Consider the following 23880-nt stretch of genomic DNA (forward strand, 5'->3'; position numbering starts at 1 on the left):
TCCTAGACTCGTTAGCTGCTGATTGGATCAGGAGAGAAGCCAATTTGTGATAGACAATTTCATCTGCTTGTTATAAAAGGTGGTGTTTGTAGTTACTCAAAATTGCATCCTAAATGCTAAATAGTGAATAATTCATTTTCACTCCATTCTGGTTTCCACGGTGATGGAAATACTGTGACAATTATCCAGTGTTAAGATTTCACCTCTCCATTTTCCTACTTTAAGTCCTTCCTTAATTTTTCCTTTCTTAATTCCTGGAACTAAATTTATTCTTTAATCTGACATCGTTATATTTACTTTTTAATCCCGTGCATTGACGATATTAAAATTTAGAGACGAGTGTGCACGTGAAGACGAGTCTGCAGTAAAGCCTGCATGTGGCACAGAAACATTAACACTCAGTTCTCAGTGAGCTTTAACCTGTCGCACACTTATCTACTTGCTGTCAGACAGCATGGGAAGTTTAAACACCTTTCTCTTGAAAAACCCACAAAGCCCTAAAGTCAAGCTTAAAATGGACAAATTTCAGCTCAGGCTCCTTTTCCCCCTTGAATCCTCAGGCAATGATGGTGATAAATCCATCAGTTTCTCCTCAGCATGTTAACTGGTTTTGGTGTGGAGTTAAAAACATTTTAAAACTTTGACCAGCCTAGTGGTCAACTGCTTCGGTCTTATTAAATAATTCCTGGACAGCACAGTCAGTCAATGGAAGCTTGTAACAGAATGAGAGATCATGTTCTCTTTATTTACTTTACCAAAAAAAGCATATAATATGGACAATTCAAAACCACAGACCTGTGGAACTCCTAAAACTGCTATTTTCTGGCCACAGAAGCCATAAACACAGACACATCATTAAAACAAACAAGTTTCGCTCTTAAAAATGAGGTAAAGGACACTGGGCCACGGAGCAGCATCCAGAAAAGACAAGACCTAATACGGGAAACAATATTTTGTGTGTGTGTGTGTGTGTTTGTGTATTCAAGTCCATTATTCCAAATAACTTAGGAGGTGAAGCTGTGACCAGCTAAATGACCATCTCTACTGATTCTGGTCCTGTTTTATGTGCTACTAGAAATTTCTACCTAAAAAAAAAAAAAAAAAAAAAAAAAAAAATGCAAGGATTCATGGCAAAAAAAAAAGAGGGGGGGGGGTAGGGGTGGGTGTAATAAGGAAAAAGGATACATCTTACATTTCAATGCACGTGTGTAATGCAAAAAAAAAAAAACCTTTATAACGCCCATTAAGAATACAAATAGTAAAAGGAGTTTTAGAAAATAATTTACAGTCTTTAGCTTGGAGGCTAACATCACGTACGCATGTGTGTGTGTGAACTCAAGTTCATGCATCCGTTTGGCTGCTCAGGTTGTTTTCAGCTCTTCTTTTGGCCTTCAGAAACAGAAAAGGATTTTCAGTATTTTCTCATCACATGTTAAAATAAATAAAATCACATCAGTGTAATTCTAGACACACACTTGGAAGTGAGAATGAAGCCAACCAGATAAGACAACAAGTCACTAAAATTTGGCACCCCTGAACCATCCCTGCTACTTCCTGTTCCATGCTCCATTTCCCCCTCCTCTTCTTCTTGCTTTTCCCTTCAGGGGTCTCCACAGCAAATCATCTCCCTCCACCTATCCCTATCTTCTGCATCCTCAACACTTGCACCCTGTAGCTTCATATCCTCATTTATTACATCCACATACCTCCTCTTTTCCTCCTGCTCCATGTCCAACATTCTCCTACCAATATACTCACTCTCCCTCCTCTGGACACATCCCAGCCATCTTAATCTGTCCTCCCTAACTTTGTCCCCCAAACGTCCAACATGAGCCGTCCCTCTGATGTACTCGTTCCTAATCCTGTCCAGCCGTGTCACTCAACATCTTCAGCTCTGACTCTTCACCATACAGCATGGCCGGTCTCACCACTGTCTTGGTGTCCTCCTAACGTCTCTATTCATATTTCATTGGATCATGTATGATGATAGGTATGCGTCAAATGTTAAATAATTGCAGCTAGGAAACTAAAGCTGTGGATGTGGGAACAGAAGAAGAACTGCTACAGGAATGGTCCAAATAAAATAATTCAAGCTAATCAGTTTAACGAGTTATCCTTTCCTGTCTAATTTGCATAATCTTGAAAATATCTATACAAAATGTCACCAGATGCAGGGTCACGGAAACAAATAAGCAGCTCCATGTCTGGCACAGATACAGAAGATAAGCACCTGCCGCTCAGTGAGAATGGAAATCTGGAGCCATGCTGAATATTTCAACATAGCAAATCAGGTCAGTCTAATCAAGCTGTAATAAACACTCACCCTTTTGTGTCCATTTTCTCTTCTGGGGTTTTCTCCTCCTCCTTCACATCTGCATGGAACAAATCAGCTCATGAATAATGTGTTCATTATAATATATTCATTCCAGGAACACTGGGAGTACACATTTACACACACACTCAAGGGGCAATTTAGAGACACCAGTTCATTACTGGAATGTTTTAGGCTGATGGGAGGAAAATGATGTGGCAACTTCCTGCAGAGTTTAATAAGGTCTGTGACGTTCCTCACTCCAGTAACTCTGATACAGTGCTTTATTACGTCTAATGTAAGTGCAGGCTTCAAGATCAGTCGAGTCCTTATATATGAACATTTAACGTGTAATCAGATTGGAAAAATCCAGCGTTTGAAGAATTTGCTACCTGTATATAAAAGACTAAATGGAGTCAATATGGATCCACTTATAATGTATGGTGTCCAGAAACACTTACAGGCCATATAGTAATGTACAGCCATAAACTAGGCTATTTTCAGCAGTATCTGCACACTCACCTTTCTTCTCTTCTCCGTCTTTCTCCTCCTCAGTCTTCACTCTCTTGGTCTTCTTGTAGTTGGCTGCGTTTCTGCGGCCACCTTGTCCTTCATCCTCGGAATCTGAGAACTCTTCGTCGCAGGCTATCCGCTTATCGTGGGCACGGACTGGCGACGAACACATTGAAATTGTTTTCGATAAATAGTGGCTAAAGTGATGAACAAGACTGATTTGTAAACGTCTGAGGAGGAACACAAGTGGGCTCTGAGCTACAATTTCAGATATGAGCAATTTGCATTCATTTTCACTTTTAAAGTCACTGCAGCAGCTTTGTTTACTGCAGAGCACATCTTCCGCCAAGCTACAGGAAACATTCATCAAACTCCGCTTTAGGCTACGAGGCTTGTTTGTTAACACAAGATAAAGGAGATAATCCTGCTGTTCGTGTCATTTCCTCTCTGTTCCTCCACATAAGCCAGTCCTCTAAAGCTCACCCTGAAGATTAATACATCCCAGCCCAGAAACTCTAAATGGCATAAATAAAACCTCACGTTATTCAGATCTGTGAATCACTGAGTCACCGAGCCAAAGACATACCATAACGTAGTATATGCCTCCCTCCTGACAAACCCTACACACTATTTTTAAGTTCAACATCAAGATCAGTGTAAAACGTCAATATTCAAGAGTAAGATCATGGTACCATGAAGCGATTATGTAAGTACTGTACTAAAAATACACACAGATAAATACTGCTGCCAAAACAAACAAATAAAAAGACATGCATTGTGAATCGGGAGTGAGGGAGAAATAGACCAAGCAGGCCTATTATGACCACTTTTGCTGCCAAAACAGCCCTGACCCATCATGCACTGTGTATTCTGACACCTTTCTATCAGAACCAGCATTAACTACTTCAGCAATTTGAGCAACAGTAGCTCGTCTGTTGGATCGGATCACACGGGCCAGCCTTCACTCCCCACGTACATCAGTGAGCCTTGGCCACCCATGACCCTGTCGCCGGTTCACCACTGTTCCTTCCTTGGACCACTTTTGATAGATACTGACCACTGCAGACCGGGAACACCCCACAAGAGCTGCAGTTTTGGAGATGCTCTGATCCAGTCATCTAGCCATCACAAATCCTCACGCCTGTCCATTTTTCCTGCTTCTAACACATCAACTTTGAGGACAAAATGTTCACTTGCTGTCTAATATATCCCACCCACTAACAGGCGCCGTGATGAGGAGATCAGTCTTATTCACTTCACCTGTCAGTGCTCAATGTTATGCCTGATCAGAGTAATGCTCTCATCAGGGCATTTTTCCCCTGCATGTGAGCATCATTGGACTCAGGATGTTGACAAGAAGCTTTGCAGCAATGCCTGTACATTAATCTCTGAGCCTGCAATAACTGGTTTAAAAATACCTTGGATGTGCAAATCTGTTCAGAGGAACTGGTTTGAAAAATAATTTCTTTATATTTAACTGAATACAGTGTGCATACTAAACATTACCACAAAACCTTTCTTCACCTTCACAGCTGAACGACCACTTTCAGACAGAATGATTTATATACACATGGCCTAATGCTGTGTAAGCAGGCATGCTGCTCTTAGTTTATAGCAGATCCTCCACGAAGTAGTGACTAATAGGATACTTACTGGGGATGCGTTTGTCTGGGTCATCCTCCTCGTCCCCGCTGTCCTCCTGCACAGCGTCCTCCGGGATCGCCTGCATCTGCACACCGGGAGCGTGAGGCAGCATGCGCAGGTTCTCGAACAGACGCTGCCTAAACACAGATCAGACAAAATCATTTCACAAGCCGGGGACCAAATATCAGGCTGAAATACAAACGTACAGCAAAAAAAAAACAGATCTCAACAGGATCGACAGACTCACTTGATCTTTTCTAGGTAGTCGTTTGTGTTCTGGTTGGTCATGTTTGAGGGACTGATGTGGAGCTTGAAGTCAGGTCCAAAATATTCAAAGTAGTCGTTGTATGGAAGCTCTGAAATCAAGAGAGGAAAACCATTACTAACGTTATTAACATAACTGCACACAATAACAGAAAATGCATCAACACAATTAGATCAACTCAGTGATCTGATTTACTAATGCTAGAAAGCAGCTATTTTTAATATCATTCCATTGACCATGCTGGACACAGGTTTTAGATATTGTTGCATAATTCTACCATTTACTGCTTATTCTTTGTGTGCTACTTCAGAACAAACTCGAAAGGTATAAATTCGACCACAAACAGTTATTGTTCAGGGTTCAAGCTCATGTGAAACACTTTAAATGAGGAATCCGTTTCAGACAATTAGGTAATTGTACCTTGTACCTGTCCATATCATCCTAGCCCATGATCATTAAATGTTTGAAGCCAATTACATATATTTTTTTGCCTATCTTGAAACACCCCTACAATCCAGGCCTAAATCACTATAACTGTTCTTAGACTTTGTTATAAATTGAACATTTATTTGACTACTAATGAAATCACATCATATACACTGATCATGCATAACATTCTGACCACCTGACTAATCTCGTGTTGGTCCCCCTTTTGCTGTCGCCGGTTCACTACGGTTCCTTCCTTGGACCACTTTTTATAGATACTGACCACTGCAGACCGGGAACACCACACAAGAGCTGCAGTTTGCAGAGCTTGCCCATTTTTCCTGCTTCTAAAAAAATCGACTTTGAGGGCAAAATGACAACTTGTTGTCTAATATATCCCACCCACTAACAGGTGCCATGATGAGGAGATAATCAGTACTATTCACTTCACCTGTCAGTGTTCATAATGTTATGCCTGATTGGTGTAAATGTACAGAGTCAAAGCTGGAACTGCAAAGTCTCCAATCCAGTGCAAGGACGTAAGGTAATATAACTTGCCATTAGGGATAGTGCTGTCGAGGGCGACGGCCGTCTCATAGGTCCAGCAGCGAGCCACATTCCTGATGGTGTAGCCTCCTCCACCCAGCATGAGCAAGGGCAGGTTAAAGCTCTTCATGTACTCCACACACTTAGCATGACCTGAAGAGCACAGGTTCACCGTTAACACACAAAAATACTATCGAACTCTAACAGTACATGGATAAGTTCAGACAGTCACCTTTAATAGTGAGGTTGAAGCAGCCCAGCCTGTCCCCAGACAAAGAGTCAGCACCACACTGAAGCACTACAGCACTTGGCTGGTACATCTCCATCACTTTGGCCATGATCTAAGAAAACACCAAATATCTCGAATTAATTTAGAGTCAAATCCAAATTCGATAAATCAGAACCTCTTTTAATGGCTTACAGGTTTGAATATGGCTTCGTAAGACTCGTCATCGATCCCATCCCTGAGTGGGTAGTTCACAGCGTAGTACTTCCCCTTTCCAGCGCCAATGTCCTGTAAGAAACTGTACATTAGCCTCACTGATGCCAATGCAAGTGTGTATTTATGAAGGAAAAAAAAAAACACAGACCAAGAGGGGAAAAAACTGCAAGTTAGTAACAGACACCATGTTTTCCGACAGAAATCCACCGATATAGGTGGAATCCTAATACTACTGTTCATCAGTCACACATGATTTGCCAACCATTACAATTATTTATCCATTTCTGGTTTAAAAGAAAAAACCCATCTTTCTGATATACCACAGAAAAACAAACTCCTCTGTTCCAAAATCATCTAACTCTTACAAAACACTGGCACAGTAACAAAACCCTGCCCACATGAAACGCCACAAAATCAATAGTCACATGTTTGGTTAAATAACACACTTTTAAACATTTGTTTAAAGTACCACAAAGCATCCTTCCAACTCCTGAATGTATTAAAATAAGTGCATTAGTGTAAATAATCCTCCTGATGCTGTGATATAATGTGAAAAGCCTAACGATTCAGAGTAAAAAAAATATTTCAACAGCAATAAAATGAAACTTACTCTGAGGTCACCCGTGCCAGGAAAGTACTCTCCATACTTATGGAAAGACACGGTCATGACACGGTCTGTGGTGTAGAAGGCCTCCTCTACTCCATCACCGTGGTGGATGTCAATGTCAATATACAGAACTCTTTGATGGTACCTAATAATAAAAATATATATATAAAAACAAGAATAATATTTATATCCGCTCAAAAGGCTTTTGAATTTAATCAGGGAGATAAAACTAAAAAGGAGAACAGCATTTAAAAATGATGCAGCAACAAAAATGTGAACAGTCATCAATATTTAAAGACCTTGGAGCTAACTTCTGAGGCATGAACTATCACAATTACAGAAGCTGGCATATATTTATGGAAAAGAAAATATATATATATATATATATATATATATATATATATATAAATAAATATGTTGGTTAAATGAGGCTCATAGCTCCAGTGCAATACAAGCAAACAGATACACAACAGATGTCTAATGAACAGAACACTAAGTGGAAATTTATGTAAATTTTTTTGTGAACTAACCCTTTGACCTGGACAATGACACTAGTGATAAATACTGTGACGTACATCACAGTATACTTTTCCTCATATTGACTTTTTATTATTAAGCGGCTAAAATTAAGCTGCTTCAATAAAATGTTCTCCTTTTAAGCTTATGTTATGGATAAACTACCCTCAAATGCTATTTTTTCTTAAAATACACCACTACAGCTTTGCTATAAGGGTTTTTCAGTATACACAGGGTCCGTCCGCGAGTTCTGACATTGACATATCGCTCACCCCTTAATTAACGCCACCTCACTTGTCATGTTCCTTTGAATTAATTGAGCTGCATGTGGCTTTGATAGAATACAGATTAAATGACTGCCTAGTTAAGCTGCAAGGTTTTTCTGCTTCTTATCCTGACAAGAATCACAAAATATACAAGCTGCAAGTAATAATGATTTCAATCATCAGGAAAACCCTGATGCTGAACAGCGGACGCACTTGAGCAGTTCCAGGATGGCCAGTACAATGTCGTTGACGTAGCAGAAACCAGACGCCTCCGACTTCTTGGCGTGATGAAGGCCGCCCGCCCAGTTAATGGCGATGTCTGTCTGCTGCTTGTTTAGTTTCACAGCGCCCGCTAGACACAGAAACACAGTCTTTAATCATCTGTTTCGAGTTTGTCACCTACTAGAATCCGTAGATTGGCGGCGCTTAGGAATTCCGTGAAAAAATATCAACACTACCCGCCTGGCACTACTTACCGACAGAGCCGCCTGTTGAAAGCTGACAGAACTCAAACAGGCCATCGAACACAGGACAGTCTTCACCCACATTAACTGAGGAAGGAATATAAATGAGTGCATTAAAGCAAAAGAAAACGAGGCACAATCATCTCCTGAAAGACATTTCTGGTCTATTTTTTAATAAATAAAGAGATTCAATTAAATCTGATATTTCTTTAATACGGTAATCGGCATACATGACTGATGATTAGTCACGAGCGTCTTCATCAAAAAGCCATCATGTTCATTCACAGCTTATACACCAACACCTCATTAACCATCACTCCAATTTCACACTCAGCATTAGCCATAAATAAGAGAAAACTGCTGAGAGGGCTTAATAGTGGTCGGATTAGTTCGTGGCTTTGCCAGTAATCAGTGAGGCAGGGCAGGATTTCAGTGGTGTATACATTCATCACACCTAAGCAACACTACTACTGAATTTATTACTGTGTGAATAACTATTAGTGTCCAAGTGTATTAATTCATACAGCCGAGTTGTTCAGAAAAGTCATACTGCTGTTATTTAACAACCACAATCAAAGCCCAGAGTGGAAACTAATTTTAGTTTTGCTGTCAAATAACCAACTGTCCAATGTGGCAACAATTAACACAAAGCCCTACAGTGTACTGTTAAATCTGAGCATACACCCATCAGGCATAACATTATGACCACAGAGATGACGTGAATAACACTGATTACCTCATCACCATCATGGCACCTGTTAGTGGGTGGGATATATTAGGCAGCAAGTGAACATTTTGTCCTCAAAGTTGATGTGTTAGAAGCAGGAAAAATGGGCAAGCGTAAGGATTTGAGCGAATTACTCAAGGGACAAATTGTGATGGCTAGACCACTGGATCAGAGAATCTCCAAAACTGCGGGTCTTGTGGGGTTTTCCTGGTCTGCAGTGGTCAGTATCTATCAAACGTATCCTTTAAGTCCTGCAAATTGTGAGGTGGGGCCCCCTCGTAACTTACAGGACTTAAAGGATCTGCTGCTAAAATCTTGGTGCAAGATACCACAGGATAATCAGGGATCTAGTGGAGTCCCTGCCTCGATGGGCCAGGGCTGGTTTGGCAGCAAAAGGGGGACGGACAATATTAGGCAGGTGGTCATACTGTCATGCCTGATTGGTACATCATAGCGTATGTAAACTCCACCGGTGCTAGCTCATGAGTTTCATCTGTACAAGCAAATTTAGTGTCTGTGAAAAGCTACAATTATGTAATCAATCAATTTTATAATAAGTTTACATTAATTTTAGACTCAAATTTGACTTGTTTGATGAGATTTGTGTAAATTAGGTATCTATTTAGGTCAATGAGATTTCATGAGTCATTTCTGGAGGATGAACTGAGACATTTCTGCTCTAAAACTCAAACCAGTTGTATCCACCGCCTTGTTAAACTGCACTCATCATATTCACTTACACCTCCTTTAGTAAAAATGCTCTTGTCTTTTTCTGCATTACATCTAAACTGCAACATGACTCTTGGTGAGATGCTAAATATAGGGCCGCCTGCTTCAGGAGTGGGGTTTTGTCGAACCACTGGAGATTAAGATGAGAGCATGTTGGACGTGGGCAGCGCAGGGACACACGTAATTAGTAAATACACCATCCTGGACAGTCACTGTGAATTATATTTCCTTATACTTTGGGATATAGAACTAATTGATTTCCGTGATTCAGATTCGCAAGTTAGTGTCTACAGCATACAAAGAGAGTTGTGAAATGTGTTAATTAAATTTGTTCATTTTATAAAGTGCTATTATGAGTAATGCTTAAGACTGTTTTGGTTTGCAGGCATTTCGAAATGAACAAGGCACAATTAAATTCGTTCAACACATTCCAATAGATATAAGAATTTCTTTATACCTGCTGCAATCATGTTTTTAAATGACTTATTATAAAAGGTGTGCTGTGTTTCTGCTCTGTGTATGTATACTGCTGTCTATACAAAGAATTGCCTTCAAGAACAAGTTAGTTAAGTAAAAGTGATTGCATTACTTTAGTGCTCTTGTTCTACTATCCTGATTCACTGCACTAGTGTAAAAGTTCAGAAAAAAATGGCCAGTTTAATGAGTCTGATGTAACAGTTTATGACACGAGATCATGTGACGTCCAACAAAATCAAAACAGGACCTTAGGTGCAAAACAGGGAAATGTACTCACATCTCTGCATCTGCTTGCTGTACTCTGACATGTTATCTGGACGGATGGAGCGGAGGAACTTGATGTAGTCGTCACTGTGATATTTGGTCATCTCTTCAGCGTTGGCTTTGTGTGGCCTCTGTCGAGAACAACACACATGCACCGATGTTTCATTTTTTACAGGTCATGAATCTCCATCGCTCAATTGTGCCAAAGGTTGTGGGACACCCGTCCAAATCATTAAATTCAACTGTTGGGCTTGACCCTTTAGTTCCAGTGAAAGGAACTCTTAATGCTTCAGCTTCATACCAAGACATTTTGGACAATTTCATACTTCCAGCGTCGTGGGAACAGTTTGGGGATGACCCCTTCCTGTTCCAACATGACTGCACACCAGTGCTCAAAGCAAAGTCATGGATGAGAGTTTAGTGTGGAGGAACTTGACTGGCCTGCACAGAGTCCTGACCTCAACCTGACAGAACACCTTTGGGATGAATTAGAGCAGAGACTGTGAGCCAGGCCTTCTCATCTAACATCAGTGCCTGACCTCAGAAATGCGCTTTCAGACAAAATTCCCATAAACACACTCCTAAACCTTTTGGAAAGTCTTCCCAGAAGAGTTGAAGCGGTTATAGCTGCAAAGGGTGGGAGAACTCCATATTACATTCATGTGCATGTAAAGGCAGACGTCGCAGTTTTGTAATGGCTCCCAAAGGTGTTCCATCAGGCTGAGGTCAAGTTCCTCCACACCAAACTCGCTCACCCATGTCCACGGACCTTGCTTCATGCACTGGGTATTGCAGTCATGTTGGAACAGGGAAGGGGTCATCCCCAAACTGTTCCCAATCCCATGAAAACAATGATTTGAAGGGGTGGCCCAAAACTTTTGGCAACAGTGTGTATGAAGAAACATTCCCTTCACTTACATAGATTTCCATCTTCCTGTAGAGGCCATAGTTGAGGAGGAGGTTGTGGGTCATGCGGATGCGGTGAGGCTTCATGGGGTGACCCTGGCCATAGTAATAATTCCCGACATCACCTGGAAACGTGTGGATTAGACAGAAAACATCACAAAAAGGTATTTGGAATGGAGGGAAAATACAACAATTGTCATTAAAAAAAAAAAAAAGATAGCAAGAAAAATGTTCTTTTATTACCTTCTCTTACGTTGTTTGAAGAAGTGAAAGGAAATTTGCATTGCAGCGCATTTTTTTTTTTTTATTACCGCTTAATTACACAGGCTAGCTGCTGAATTAAGAGCATCCTCTCATCCTGAAAAGTCTCAATCAATCCAACAACAACAACAACAATAAAAGGATAAAAAAAAATCCCGAAATAATACCTGGGGATTCAATCACAACTATTCCTACAGAAACGCACGCGCACCGACTGCAAGAAAACTTAATAAGCCGATAAGCTAAACTTGCTAACTTTGATTAGCTATTCTCTCGTGCAAGCGTGCTAGGATGCTAGCCCCTAAATGAACGACTTAGCCTTGATGATTTTCTTTTATTTCACTTTTGGAGGCAGGCTGTGCAATGCTAATTGTTTCTTTTCCCTCAACCGTGTGAAAAGTAAACTTTAATATTATAATTGCTTTTCCAAACGGTAAGCGCGACAAGTTTTGCCAGCTTTCTTTGCTAGCTAGCTAACAGTAAGAGCATCATGCTAACCGGCTAAACCGGGCTAACAATCAGCCCCGACACCGGAACGGAAGAAAACAATTTGCACAAAGTCTACCTCCAGGTGGGAGGGAAAAGCGCTTTAGTTAATTGCTGTAGGATTGAAAATATAACCTCGCACCTGAGTGCCCGGTTACTTACCGTCATAATAATAGCAAACTTTCTTCTTTGTTCCTTGGGAAGTCAGCGCCATTTTAGCTCCAGTTACAGTCTGAGGCTGAAGCCTGACGGGCTTTCTGCGCAGCTCAATTCAACCACAACTTGGCTCCGCACGTCTGCACCAATCATCTTCCAGCTTTCCGTCCTTAGAGGCGGGCTCACTGTGTTTCTAAACCAATCATCTTCTTACGTCGTTCCCTCAATTTCTTCGTACATTGTTTCGTTCAGTTCAAAACTCTTTGATGTTAAGGAACCGTCCCACAGTTTACACGTTTACGCTTTACATTTATACATTTTTATGTTTATTTTTTCTTCCGTCAGATTCACGTTTTGTTTTCTTCATTTTCATTCATTAAAAAAAAGATGCACCTCTATCAGAAATGAGGATGTGGTTTTCAGTTCTCATGCACCCCCCCCCCACACACACACGATTTTACAACAATAGCTATCTGATGTGCCATATAAATCGAGGTGGCTAGTAAACATTTTGTCCTCAAAGTTGATGTGTTAGAAGCAGAGAAAAATGGGCAAGAGTAAGGATTTGAGAGAGTTTGACTAAGGGGCCAAATTGTGTTGGCTAGACGACCGGATCAGAGAATCTCCAAAACTGCAGCTCTTGTGGGGTGTTCCCGGTCTGCATCAGAAGTGGTCAAAATGCTGAAGACGTTAATGCTGGTTCTGATAGAAAGGTGTCAGAATACACTGTGGATCGCAGTTTGTTGCGTATGGGGCTGCATAGCCACAGACCAGTCAGGGTGCCCATGCTGACCCCTGTGCACTGCTGAAAGTGCAAACAATTGGTATGTGAGCATGAGAACTGGACCTTGGAGCAATAGATAAAGGTGGCCTGGTCTGGTGAATCATGTTTTCTTTTACATCACGTAAATGATGGCCGGGTGAGTGTGTGTTGCTTACTAGGGGAACACATGGCATCAGGATGCACTATGGGAAGAAGGCAAGCCGGCAAAGACAGTGTCATGCTTTGGGCAATGTTCTGCTGGGAATCCTTGGGTCCTGCCATCCATGTGGATGTTAGTTAGACACGTACCACCTACCTAAGCATTGTTGCAGACCGTGTTCACCCTTTCTTGGAAACGGTATTCCCTGATGGCTGTGGCCTCTTTCAGCAGGTGCATGTGCCGTGCCACAAAGCAAAAATGGTTCAGGAATCGTTTGATGAACACAACAATGAGTTTGAGGTGTTGGCTTGGCCTTCAAATTCCCCAGATCTCAATCCAATCCAGCATCTGTGGGATGTGCTGCACAAACAAGTCCGATCCATGGAGGCCCCACCTGGCAACTTGCAGGACCTAAAGGATTTGCTGCTAACATCTTGGTGCCAGATTCCACAGCACACCTTCAGAGATCTAGTGGAGCCCATGCCTTCGATGGGTCAGGGCTATTTTGGCATCGAAAGAACACGATATTAGGCAGGTGGTCATAATGTTATGGCTGATCAGTGAAATACAGTATGCTTAGGAACATAAAGGGAAACAAATAACTTAGATTGAAGGTACAGTCAAAGTTATGTGGACAACCGACAACTGACTAAAAATCCTGTTCTAAATCCTTGATCATTATATAATAAACAGTATTTAGTAACATATTCCACTATACTGTATACTATATGAGAGTGGAGGCTATGCTATATTCTCTGCTCTCTTATGAGGGTTTTCCACTTAATTTAGGATTTGTGGGGATTCAAATTCATTCAGCCACAAAAGGTTGTGTACTGATGTAAGGCAAGAAGTACTTGCACAAAGTTGGTGCTCCTTTCATCCCAAAGGTGTTGAATGGAGTTCAGGTCAGGGCTTTAAACATACTCAGTTCTTTCACACCAACCTTGATAAACCATGACTTTACAGTAGCTTAACTTTAGTACAGGGATACTGTCATGCTGGAACAGGTATGGGCCCCTTAGTTCCAGTAAAGGACAATTGTCTTTCAAATTGTGTAGTAACAGTTTGGGGAATAACCACAAGGGTGTGATGGTCAGCCATATAGTGTAGATAGTGAAGACTGAGAACTGAATCCTCTGAGGGACAAATACTGACACCTGTTAGTCATGCATGAATGAAGCCAGAAAATTCAGTTCAACTGACAGGAGGTCATTCATACCATTTGCAATAACATTGTACCTGTGTGTGACAGGTGATAAAACTCTCACACTGCCCTACCACAACCATTAACATCATTATATTAATATTCATTATCTAGCCAGTTTGCACATGTGTACTGTGATGTAAATAAATAAATAAATATGGTTAAAACTGTGATCCATATCTGTACTACTGTTTTTAATGTAACTTATTGTATTCTATATTTAAGAATTTACTTTCTATCTTTTTAATCTTATACCCATCTATCCATATTCAAAATTTTGTACACTTATATTGCCAAACGTTTTGGGACATCTGCCTTTACATGCACATTACATGACATCCATTCTTAATATGGAGTTGGCCCAACCCTTTACAGCTATACTCTTACAGGAAGGCTTTCCACAAGGTTTAGGAGTGTGTTTATGGGAATGTTTGACCTTTCCTCTAAAAGCACATTTGTGAGGTCAGGCACTGATGTTGGACGAGAAGGCCTGGCTCGCCTTGACCATCCCCAAACTGTTCCCACAAGGTTTGGAGCATGAAATTGTCCAAAATGTCTTGGTATGAAGCATTAGAAGTTCCTTTCACTGGAACTAAGGGGCCGAGCCCAACCCCTGATAAACAACACACATTTATCATTTTAAATTTATATTTTGTGTGTGCATGATGTATCTTGTAACTGACTAAGCTGCTATCTATCTATCTACACTATATTGCCAAAAGTATTCGCTCACCCATCCAAATAATCAGAATCAGGTGTTCCAATCACTTCCATGGCCACAGGTGTATAAAATCAAGCACCTAGGCATGCAGACTGTTTTTACAAACATTTGTGAAAGAATGGGTCGCTCTCAGGAGCTCAGTGAATTCCAGCGTGGAACTGTGATAGGATGCCACCTGTGCAACAAATCCAGTCGTGAAATTTCCTCGCTCCTAAATATTCCACAGTCAACTGTCAGCTGTATTATAAGAACGTGGAAGTGTTTGGGAACGACAGCAACTCAGCCAGAAGTGGTAGGCCACGTAAACTGACGGAGCGGGGTCAGCGGATGCTGAGGCGCATAGTGCGAAGAGGTCGCCAACTTTCTGCAGAGTCAATCGCTACAGACCTCCAAACTTCATGTGGCCTTCAGATTAGCTCAAGAACAGTGCGCAGAGAGCTTCATGGAATGGGTTTCCATGGCTGAGCAGCTGCATCCAAGCCAAACATCACCAAGTGCAATGCAAAGCGTCGGATGCAGTGGTGTAAAGCACGCCGCCACTGGACTCTAGAGCAGTGGAGACGCGTTCTCTGGAGTGACGAATCGCGCTTCTCCATCTGGCAATCTGATGGACGAGTCTGGGTTTGGCGGTTGCCAGGAGAATGGTACTTGTCTGACTGCATTGTGCCAAGTGTAAAGTTTGGTGGAGGGGGGATTATGGTGTGGGGTTGTTTTTCAGGAGCTGGGCTTGGCCCCTTAGTTCCAGTGAAAGGAACTCTGAATGCTTCAGTATACCAAGACATTTTGGACAATTCCATGCTCCCAACTTTGTGGGAACAGTTTGGAGCTGGCCCCTTCCTCTTCCAACATGACTGTGCACCAGTGCACAAAGCAAGGTCCATAAAGACATGGATGACAGAGTCTGGTGTAGATGAACTTGACTGGCCTGCACAGAGTCCTGACCTCAACCCGATAGAACACCTTTGGGATGAATTAGAGCGGAGACTGAGAGCCAGGCCTTCTCGTCCAACATCAGTGTGCGACCTCACAAATGCGCTTCTGGAAGAATGGTCAAAAATTCCCATAAACACACTCCTAAACCTTGTGGACAGCCTTCCCAGAAGAGTTGAAGCTGTTATAGCTGCAAAGGGTGGACCGACGTCATATTGAACCCTATGGATTAGGAATGGGATGTCACTTAAGTTCATATGCGAGTCAAGGCAGGTGAGCGAATACTTTTGGCAATATAGTCTATCTATCTATCTATCTATCTATCTATCTATCTATCTATCTATCTATCTATCTATCTATCTATCTATCTATCTATCTATCTATCTATCTATCTATCTATCTATCTATCTATCTATCTATCTATCTATCTATCTATCTATCTCTAAATGTTTTTTTGTCTGTGTTCTTTCACCTGTCTGTAATTATACAAACTATGTTGGCCTTTGCTCTCTCAGTGCTTTTTTACATGCCTCTAAATCCAGATTAAAGATGTTCAGACAGGTGTGATGTTGTATTTATGAGGCAACACCATGTCCTTACCTCCTTGCTCAGATGGGAAATGGGCCAGATTTTAGTTACATCTTTTTTTGGATCTAAGCCTGGCTTTTTTCAAGATTGGCATTATAGTAGCAGTGTCACTTGTTTTGTACTCAATTTGTACAGATCCAATAGAAAGTGATAGTTTAACAGTGTCCCTTCTGAGAGAATAAAGGACAGACCAAGCAGCCTGTGAAGTGGGCATAGGCTCACATAATAGTGTCCAGATAGAGAAGAGTCCATTTCCAGAGCATAGGCAAAATGTAAAGTGTATATATAGAGCAATATCTGTAATTACAATTTAAATAAAGTCAAACACTGCAAATATTCTGGTCAGTGAACTGTGCTATATCAAGCACATAAGAAATAAGTGCACAATAGGGGGGTTACAGGAAATGAATACTTCGAAATGAATTACTGTGGTTTATGCACACTTGGCTGCGGCTTTGCCTCTTCTCGCTAGGTTAGATATATGTACTTATTATTCACGCAGTTAGGACTTCTCATTTTACAGAGCTTTACTGTCCATGCAGCAAATCTTCAGGCTAATTAACCAGAAGTCTAACCATTACCATTTATAGTATTAGGTACAGTTCTTCTGACAGCTGACGTTGCATATTCCTTTACTTTTTGCCACTTTAAAAAGTGAGGTACCCCAGCCTACTCACAGTAAACTACACAAGTGAAATACTTTGCCTAAGACGATGTATGTAAAATGCTGACTTGCAGTTTCACTTACAGTCACTACTCGGTGTCTGTGTGTGAAAATAAAGCAAACAGCTGACTGAAAACTTCCTCTGGAGTACATTCACAATTAGTACGTTTGTCTCGCACCTCCTTGGTTCAGGGTTCGAAGTCTCGTGTGCATGGAATTTGTGTGTTCTCTCAGTCCTATTGGGGTTTTCTCAGGGTACTCCGGTTTCTTCTTCCTGTCTAAAAACATGCGTTGTGCACTCTAAATTGTCTGTAGTGTGTGTGTGTGCCCAGCAATTGTTAGTTGTCTGCTTTGCGCCCTGAGTCCCCTGGGTTTAAGCTCCAGGCTCCAGGTGAATAAGCGGCACAGAAAATGGATGGAGTGCTGACTAATAGTGCGGAAACAGGAAATGGAGTTACTAATAATCGTTCATAAATGAATCATTTTCCTGTTATAGCATACCATATTCCATTTTATTGTTCTTATATCGCATCAGTTTGCCAATGATTGCGATATTTATCTTGGTTAATAAATAACAGTTACATTTTGAAGGTTGTGGAATATCTGTGAGACAAGTTATTTATATCACACACATTTCCCACTATAGTCTTTTTTCAGTCTCTTAAAGGACAGCTTACAGTGCCTTGCAAAAAATTCATACCCCTTGAACTTTTCCACATTTTGTCATGTGACAAACACAAAGGTAAATGTATTTTATTGGGATTTTATGTGATAGACCAACACAAGCTGGCACGTAACAGTGAAGTGGAAAGAAAATGATAAAAAAAAAAGAAAAAAAAAAGGTCAGCTCCCCTGTGTAGAACCACCTTTTGCTGCAATTACAGCTCCTAGCCTTTTGGAGTATGTCTCTACCAGCTTTGCACATCTAGAGAGTGAAAATGTTGCCCATTCTTCTTTGCAAAATAGCTGAAGCTCAGTCAGATTGGATGGTGGGCGTCTGTAAACAGCAATTTTCAATTCTTGCCACAGATTCTCAGTTGGATTTAGGTCTGGACTTTGACTGGGCCATTCTAACACATGAATATGGTTTAATCTAAACCAGTCCATTGTAGCTCTGGCTGAATGTTTAGTGTTTAAGGTTGTTGTCCTGCTGGAAGGTGAGCCTCCGCCCCAGTCTATTGGCAGACTCTAACAGGTTTTCTTCTAAGATTGCCCTGTATTTAACTCCATCCATCTTCCCATCAACTCTGACCAGCTTCCCTGTTCCTGCTGAAGAAAAGCATCCCCACAACATGATACTGCCACCACCATGTTTCACGGCGGGGATCAGGGTGATGTGCAGTGTTAGTTTTGCATTCAGGCCAAAAAGTTCAATTTTGGTCTCATCTGACCAGAGCACTTTCTTCCACATGTTTGCTGTGACCCCACATGGCTTGTCACAAACTGCAAACAGGACTTCTAATGGCTTTCATTCGACAATGGCCTTTTTCCTGCCGCTCTTCCATAAAGGCCAGATTTGTGAGTTAAATAGTTGTCCTGTGAACAAATTTTTCCCACCTGAGCTGTGGATCTCTGCAGCTCCTCCAGAGTTACCATGGACCTCTTGGTCAGTTTAGGTTGATGGCCATGTCTTGTTTACAGTTGTGACATACTCTTTCCATTTTCGCGTGATAGATTGAACAGTGCTCCATGAGATGTTCACAGCACTTCTAACTCTTCTTTAAACTTCTCCACAACTTTTATCCCTGACCTCTCTGCTGTGTTCCTTGGGCTTTGTGATGCTGTTTGTTCACTAATGTTCTCTAACAAACCTCCGTGGGCTTCACAGGACAGCTGTATTTATACTGAGATTACACACAGGCACTAGATTTACTAATTAGACTCTAGATTTATTTGCTAGATTCACTAATCAGGTGACGAAGAAGAAAACTGGATCCACTGGATTTTAGTTAGGGGCATCAGAGTAAAAGGGGGCTGAATACAAATGCATGCCACACTTTCAGATTTTTATTTGTTAAAAAAAATGTTATCATTTTCCTTCCACTTCAGAATTATCCGCCACTTTGCGTTGGTCTACCACGTAAAATCCCAATAAAATACATTTAGGTTTGTAGCTGTAACGTGACAAAATGTGGAAAAGCTCAAGGGGTATGAATACTTTTGCAAGGCACTGTATAACCAAGAAACAACAAAACATAAATTCTTTCATCCTGAAGACTTTCCCATGGTGGAAAACTTCCTGCTAAATGCTAAATAAATTATTCACTGTTCAGGAGGATGGTAAGGAGTGTCACTTTTGCAAATCCCTCTGTTTGAACAGTTACCGCAGAGACAATAACCAACCAGAATGAGCCATAAATCTTTCACAGCTGTATTTACTCTCAGAGCTGCTGTTATGAAAAATGAATCTACATCGCCTAATCAACCAGATTCTTAATTCACAATCCAACCATGCTCGTATAAACAACCTCAAAAGATGCCTTTTCAGTATTATTACGTATACATGATAGCAATGTGGCTCTCTGACACACGGTGGCGCTCTGCGTCCACATTTTGACCTAAGACTAAATACAAACAATTGGATGGAATTGATGCTTACAGTGTTTAAACAGAACAATAAACAGTTGATGCATTTACCCACACACGGGCTGCAGTGACGCACATCTCACATTCACTCAATTAAAATCGCTGGTTGATGAAGGACAGGTTTAATCTCCGAGAGAAATGGCAGCCAAAGGGTTTTCAAATGAGCAACTATGCAAGGTTTTAAGCGGAGAAACACAGCTATAGAAATGTTAATATTAGCTGTTGGCTAATATTACATTTATAGTAACACCCTGACCTTCTTGTTCTTCCTCTGCAAATCATTTCAGATGACACACACATATATTTATAAGCATATTGATAGGCAGGACTGGATATTTAGCATCACCTAAGGATTTTCCGAGAGTTTCAAGACAAAACCATGCTTGTGGTCTGTTCACCCTAAAGTATCTAAAGGCTTGGATTGAACCGGTGCCTCTGTGCCTCAGTGTAGGTGGAAATTTAACAACATCTATAGGTTTCTTTTTTCATTGCATGATTCGGATAAATGTCAAGCATTCATTAATTCATCCAGCTTAAGCTGACATTTCTTTATATTACATTTTGGACATTGATTTTCTAATTAGATCGCACACATCATTTAATGTCCATGTTCCTTTTGTCTACTTAACAATGTTCCTCTTAGATTTGATGAATCTACATCTTTGTAATGATCAATTTAAACTAAGTCGATGAAAACAGACCCCAAAAGTGCTTCCTTGGCTTGGAGATCCTCCTGATAGAGTGTAAATAAAGTGTGACTAGGGGGTTTTGGTTCAGATTTAGATACCCGATTCTAGACTTTGTGCATACAAGAAAGTGATGTTTGAGTTTTTCTTAAAGAACAGATATAATCTGGGATCTGGGTCATGAGTTTAACATCACTTCTTACATAAAGGTAAGTTACCTGGTGCTACCTTTTATGCCCCCCCCCACCAGTGGCTCAGGACCACTTATGATAACTATATAATTTTGCAAAATGTGTTTGCGATTTGTTCGTAGCCCCAGGTCCCTTATTTTTCTGCACTTTTCTTCCCCACCGATGGCAAGAACGACAAACACTTATCACTCTTCATTAGGTAACCAACATTTATTTACCATTATCAACTTTACAATAAAACCAGTAACATCTTTTAACATTAGCAAAATAAAGAACAAAAATCGGTCAAATTTATTTACAGAGACAAAAAAAGCAGATCAAGGCTCACATTTAACACATAACAACTCTGCTTCTTCTTTTTTTTTAAACTTTAAATGTGAACATAGCAAGCTCAAATGTGTGTGTGTGTGTGTGTGTGTGTTTTAAGCCAAGATGGAAATTAAAATGCAATTTCAAACAAACAAGACAAAGCCTTCTGGATATTTAAAATGGTTCTCTATACACCACAAAATACTTAAATTTGGGTTAAAATATAGGAATGTAGAAAGTTGGCGAGTCTTTTCTATTTTTTTTTTTTCCATTTCCGTTTTTTTTTTAACAGTCATTATGTGGTGATGTTCATCTTGTACTTGATTTTATATTATTAGCATCTCTGGTGATGGTGGGATTGAAAGATGCCTCCTCTTCGTCTCATTCTCTCACACTCTTCGCTCCAGCGTCGACGTCTCCGATCGATTGCGGCCTAAATTCAAGAGTCCCAGATCTTTGAGCCATTAATAGGGAAGTGAACTAGTGAATCTAGTCTGTCGTTTCTCATTAATCTTGAAGAAAGTGGCACGAGGAGTCTCTCTCTTTTTTTTTTTCCACATACATGTGTATATATACATATACATATATCCATGTATATATACATATGTATACATATACACATATATATATAAATATATATATAGATTTTTTTTTTCTTGAAAAACAGTTCACAACAGTTCCTTGCGACGTACAATCACTCCTTCTGTTCAGATGCTGCAGGTGTTGAGTTGGTCTCCTCTGTCGGTTTCGTGGGCTCAGCTGAGGGGGCGGCGGCCTCTTCCTTGGGGGCAGCGGCTTCCTCGGTTTTGGGAGGAGCCTCCTCTGCCTTGGGGGTCTCGGCTGGGGTGGCAGCAGCAGCAGCGCTCTCCTCAGGCTTGGCCTCTTCCTCCTTCTTCTCCTCGGTGGCACCGTTTTCAGCCGGCTTCTCCTCCTTCTTCTCTTCCTCCTTCACAGCCTCCTCCTTCACCTCGGTGCTCGCCTTCTTGCTCTTCTTCAGCGACAGCCCCTTGAACTTGAAGGAGTTCTTCAGAGAGAACTTCTTCTTCTTCTTTTTGGGGGTCTCCTTGGTTGCTTCGCCCTCTGGCTTGGCGCCTTCGCCCTCGGCGGCGGGTGCCGGTTCGATGGCGTCTCCTGCTCCGGCTTCGGCGTCCTTGGCGGCTTCGGCCGAGCCGTTAGTGGTGGCGCCGGAGTCGCCCTCTGCTTTGGCAGACACGTCACCGTTCGTCTTAACGTGCCCATTCTCCTGGAATGCATAAACAAATATAATGAGATCAATCACCATCACAACCGAGGTCGACTTTGCACGTCATTTTTACTCTTTAACTACGTTTAATAAAAATAAATCCACCGCTAGCTCTTTGATATGGATGATGCGCAAACGATTTTTTTTTTAACATTATTCCGTCGAACACAAAGCCCCGGTGTTGCAGGTGACGCCTTGCAATACCACCATGCACCGCGAGGGTGCGCTCGCGCTACACGGAGCCGCGAAGCCCGAGACGCGTCTCGAGACGGCGGCTCCGAGACAAAAGGCTGCAAAAAATCGATCGTCGCGTTTCTTTTCACACCACCGGGACGCTCTTACTCTATCGACGACGAGGAGAAGAGAGAAAAATGATTTTTTTTTTTGTGTGTGTCTCTATAAACACTATAATCAGTGCAGGTGTCCGGGCTGACGAGCACGCGCAATCAAAACCATGAATTCATGCCATGCATAAGTAACATCTGAGCACTTTCATTTCGACACACTGGTGTTGATTCGTTCCTGCACGCACGAGCATCACCATCGGCTTGTGTTTGCAAATAAAAAAAAAATTTGCACAAGAATAAAGATGATGATGTTTTATCCACAGAATCCCTAAACAGGCATCAGAGCGTCAGTGGAAGTCAGATGCGCTGTGAGCGTGTGTGTGTGTGTGTGTGTACGTGTGTATGAGGAGATGTAGAGATGTGGGTGTGTCGCGGTAACGGTGCCCACCTGTCCGTTAGTCTTCGCCCCGGCGGCGTCCGGTGATGCAGCGTCGGCGGCTTTGCCCTCCGCGGTCACTCCTCCCTTAGACGCCTGTGATCCCATGATTTGTGTGTTTTTTTATTTAAAAAAAAAAAATAAAAAATGTGAAGTAAATCCAAATCAACAGGCTGTTCGTTCGCGAATTCCAAAAAGAGGTGCAATGCAAGATGGAGTAAAAAAAAAATAATAAAATATTTTTTTTTCCCCTTTTTTTAATTCTGTAGTGTAGAATAGTACAGGAGGACTTCTCAGCTCCTGGTCGTCCGTCGCTACTACTAAACCGATACTAGTTGAACGGCGCTTGAAGATAACCCCAAGCCCCACCTATGGGCGTGTAATCGAGATCGTAGCCAATCATGAAACAGATCCCGCCTTCTATCAAGAACCTACGTGACTCCGCCCTTTTTTGGTTGATATTTGGGAAAGAAAATATCTTGTAAATGGCTGCTGGACCTGTTGAAACTGAAACTAATGATCAGAAACCACAGAATTATTGTTCCTCTTCTACTACCTCGTTATTATTATTATTATTATTATTATTATTATTATTATTATCATCATCATCATCATTATTATAAGTTCTCTTGGGTGTTAGAAATGCATAAATCGAGCACATGTATATATATATATACACACACACACACACTATATATATATATATATATATATATATAAAGAAATATAAACTGGCTAAGTCTAAGACCAGTCAATGTATGCTATATGTATGTGAGTAATGCATCACTCCTACATATTCAATTTAATTACTGATTTAAAGTGAATATGTTATAGTTTATTAACATTAAGCACATTTTCCTCATTATGCGATGGACATAATGGGGAACTTGTTACATTGGTTCACTGCACTGTCAGTGCTAGCGGTGGAAGACCCTGGACAATCCACTTCTCATGAATGACCTTTAACATTATATAACATTATCTGAAAATCGTTTCAGTTTCAGTGCTTCTCACTGTGGTGTCTGGGAAACGATCTATTTCTTAGAACGGATTAATTTAAAATGCAGCATTATCAATTCTAACTAACAGAAACCGTTCGATTAAAT

General features: G+C 41.1%; 2 protein-coding genes across 3 annotated transcripts; both read right to left on the reverse strand.

Moving 5' to 3' along the window:
• Positions 1 to 724: 724 nt before the first annotated feature.
• On the reverse strand, positions 725 to 12161 carry hdac1 (histone deacetylase 1). Of its 2 annotated transcripts, none has more exons than XM_058404860.1 (14): positions 12013 to 12161; positions 11116 to 11228; positions 10211 to 10328; positions 8013 to 8087; positions 7750 to 7888; positions 6758 to 6899; positions 6127 to 6219; positions 5938 to 6046; positions 5718 to 5858; positions 4716 to 4824; positions 4478 to 4605; positions 2834 to 2980; positions 2324 to 2372; positions 725 to 1389 (listed from the first exon to the last, which is right to left on the reverse strand). In XM_058404860.1, exons 1-14 carry the CDS (start codon positions 12062 to 12064, stop codon positions 1362 to 1364), a joined length of 1443 nt encoding a protein of 480 aa, XP_058260843.1. In that variant the 5' UTR covers positions 12065 to 12161; the 3' UTR covers positions 725 to 1361. The 2 variants fall into 2 exon arrangements, with proteins under 2 accessions (XP_058260843.1, XP_058260844.1); XM_058404861.1 differs by lacking the exon at positions 12013 to 12161 and adding an exon at positions 11347 to 11971.
• An 8529-nt stretch (positions 12162 to 20690) lies between these two features.
• Positions 20691 to 23108, reverse strand: marcksl1b (MARCKS-like 1b). The gene is made up of 2 exons (XM_058405265.1): positions 22787 to 23108; positions 20691 to 22051 (listed from the first exon to the last, which is right to left on the reverse strand). Exons 1-2 carry the CDS (start codon positions 22880 to 22882, stop codon positions 21503 to 21505), a joined length of 645 nt encoding a protein of 214 aa, XP_058261248.1. The 5' UTR covers positions 22883 to 23108; the 3' UTR covers positions 20691 to 21502.
• Positions 23109 to 23880: the final 772 nt, after the last annotated feature.

This window comes from Hemibagrus wyckioides, linkage group LG12 (genome assembly GCF_019097595.1).
Source record: "Hemibagrus wyckioides isolate EC202008001 linkage group LG12, SWU_Hwy_1.0, whole genome shotgun sequence".
In the NCBI taxonomy this organism is placed as follows: Eukaryota; Metazoa; Chordata; class Actinopteri; order Siluriformes; family Bagridae; genus Hemibagrus; species Hemibagrus wyckioides.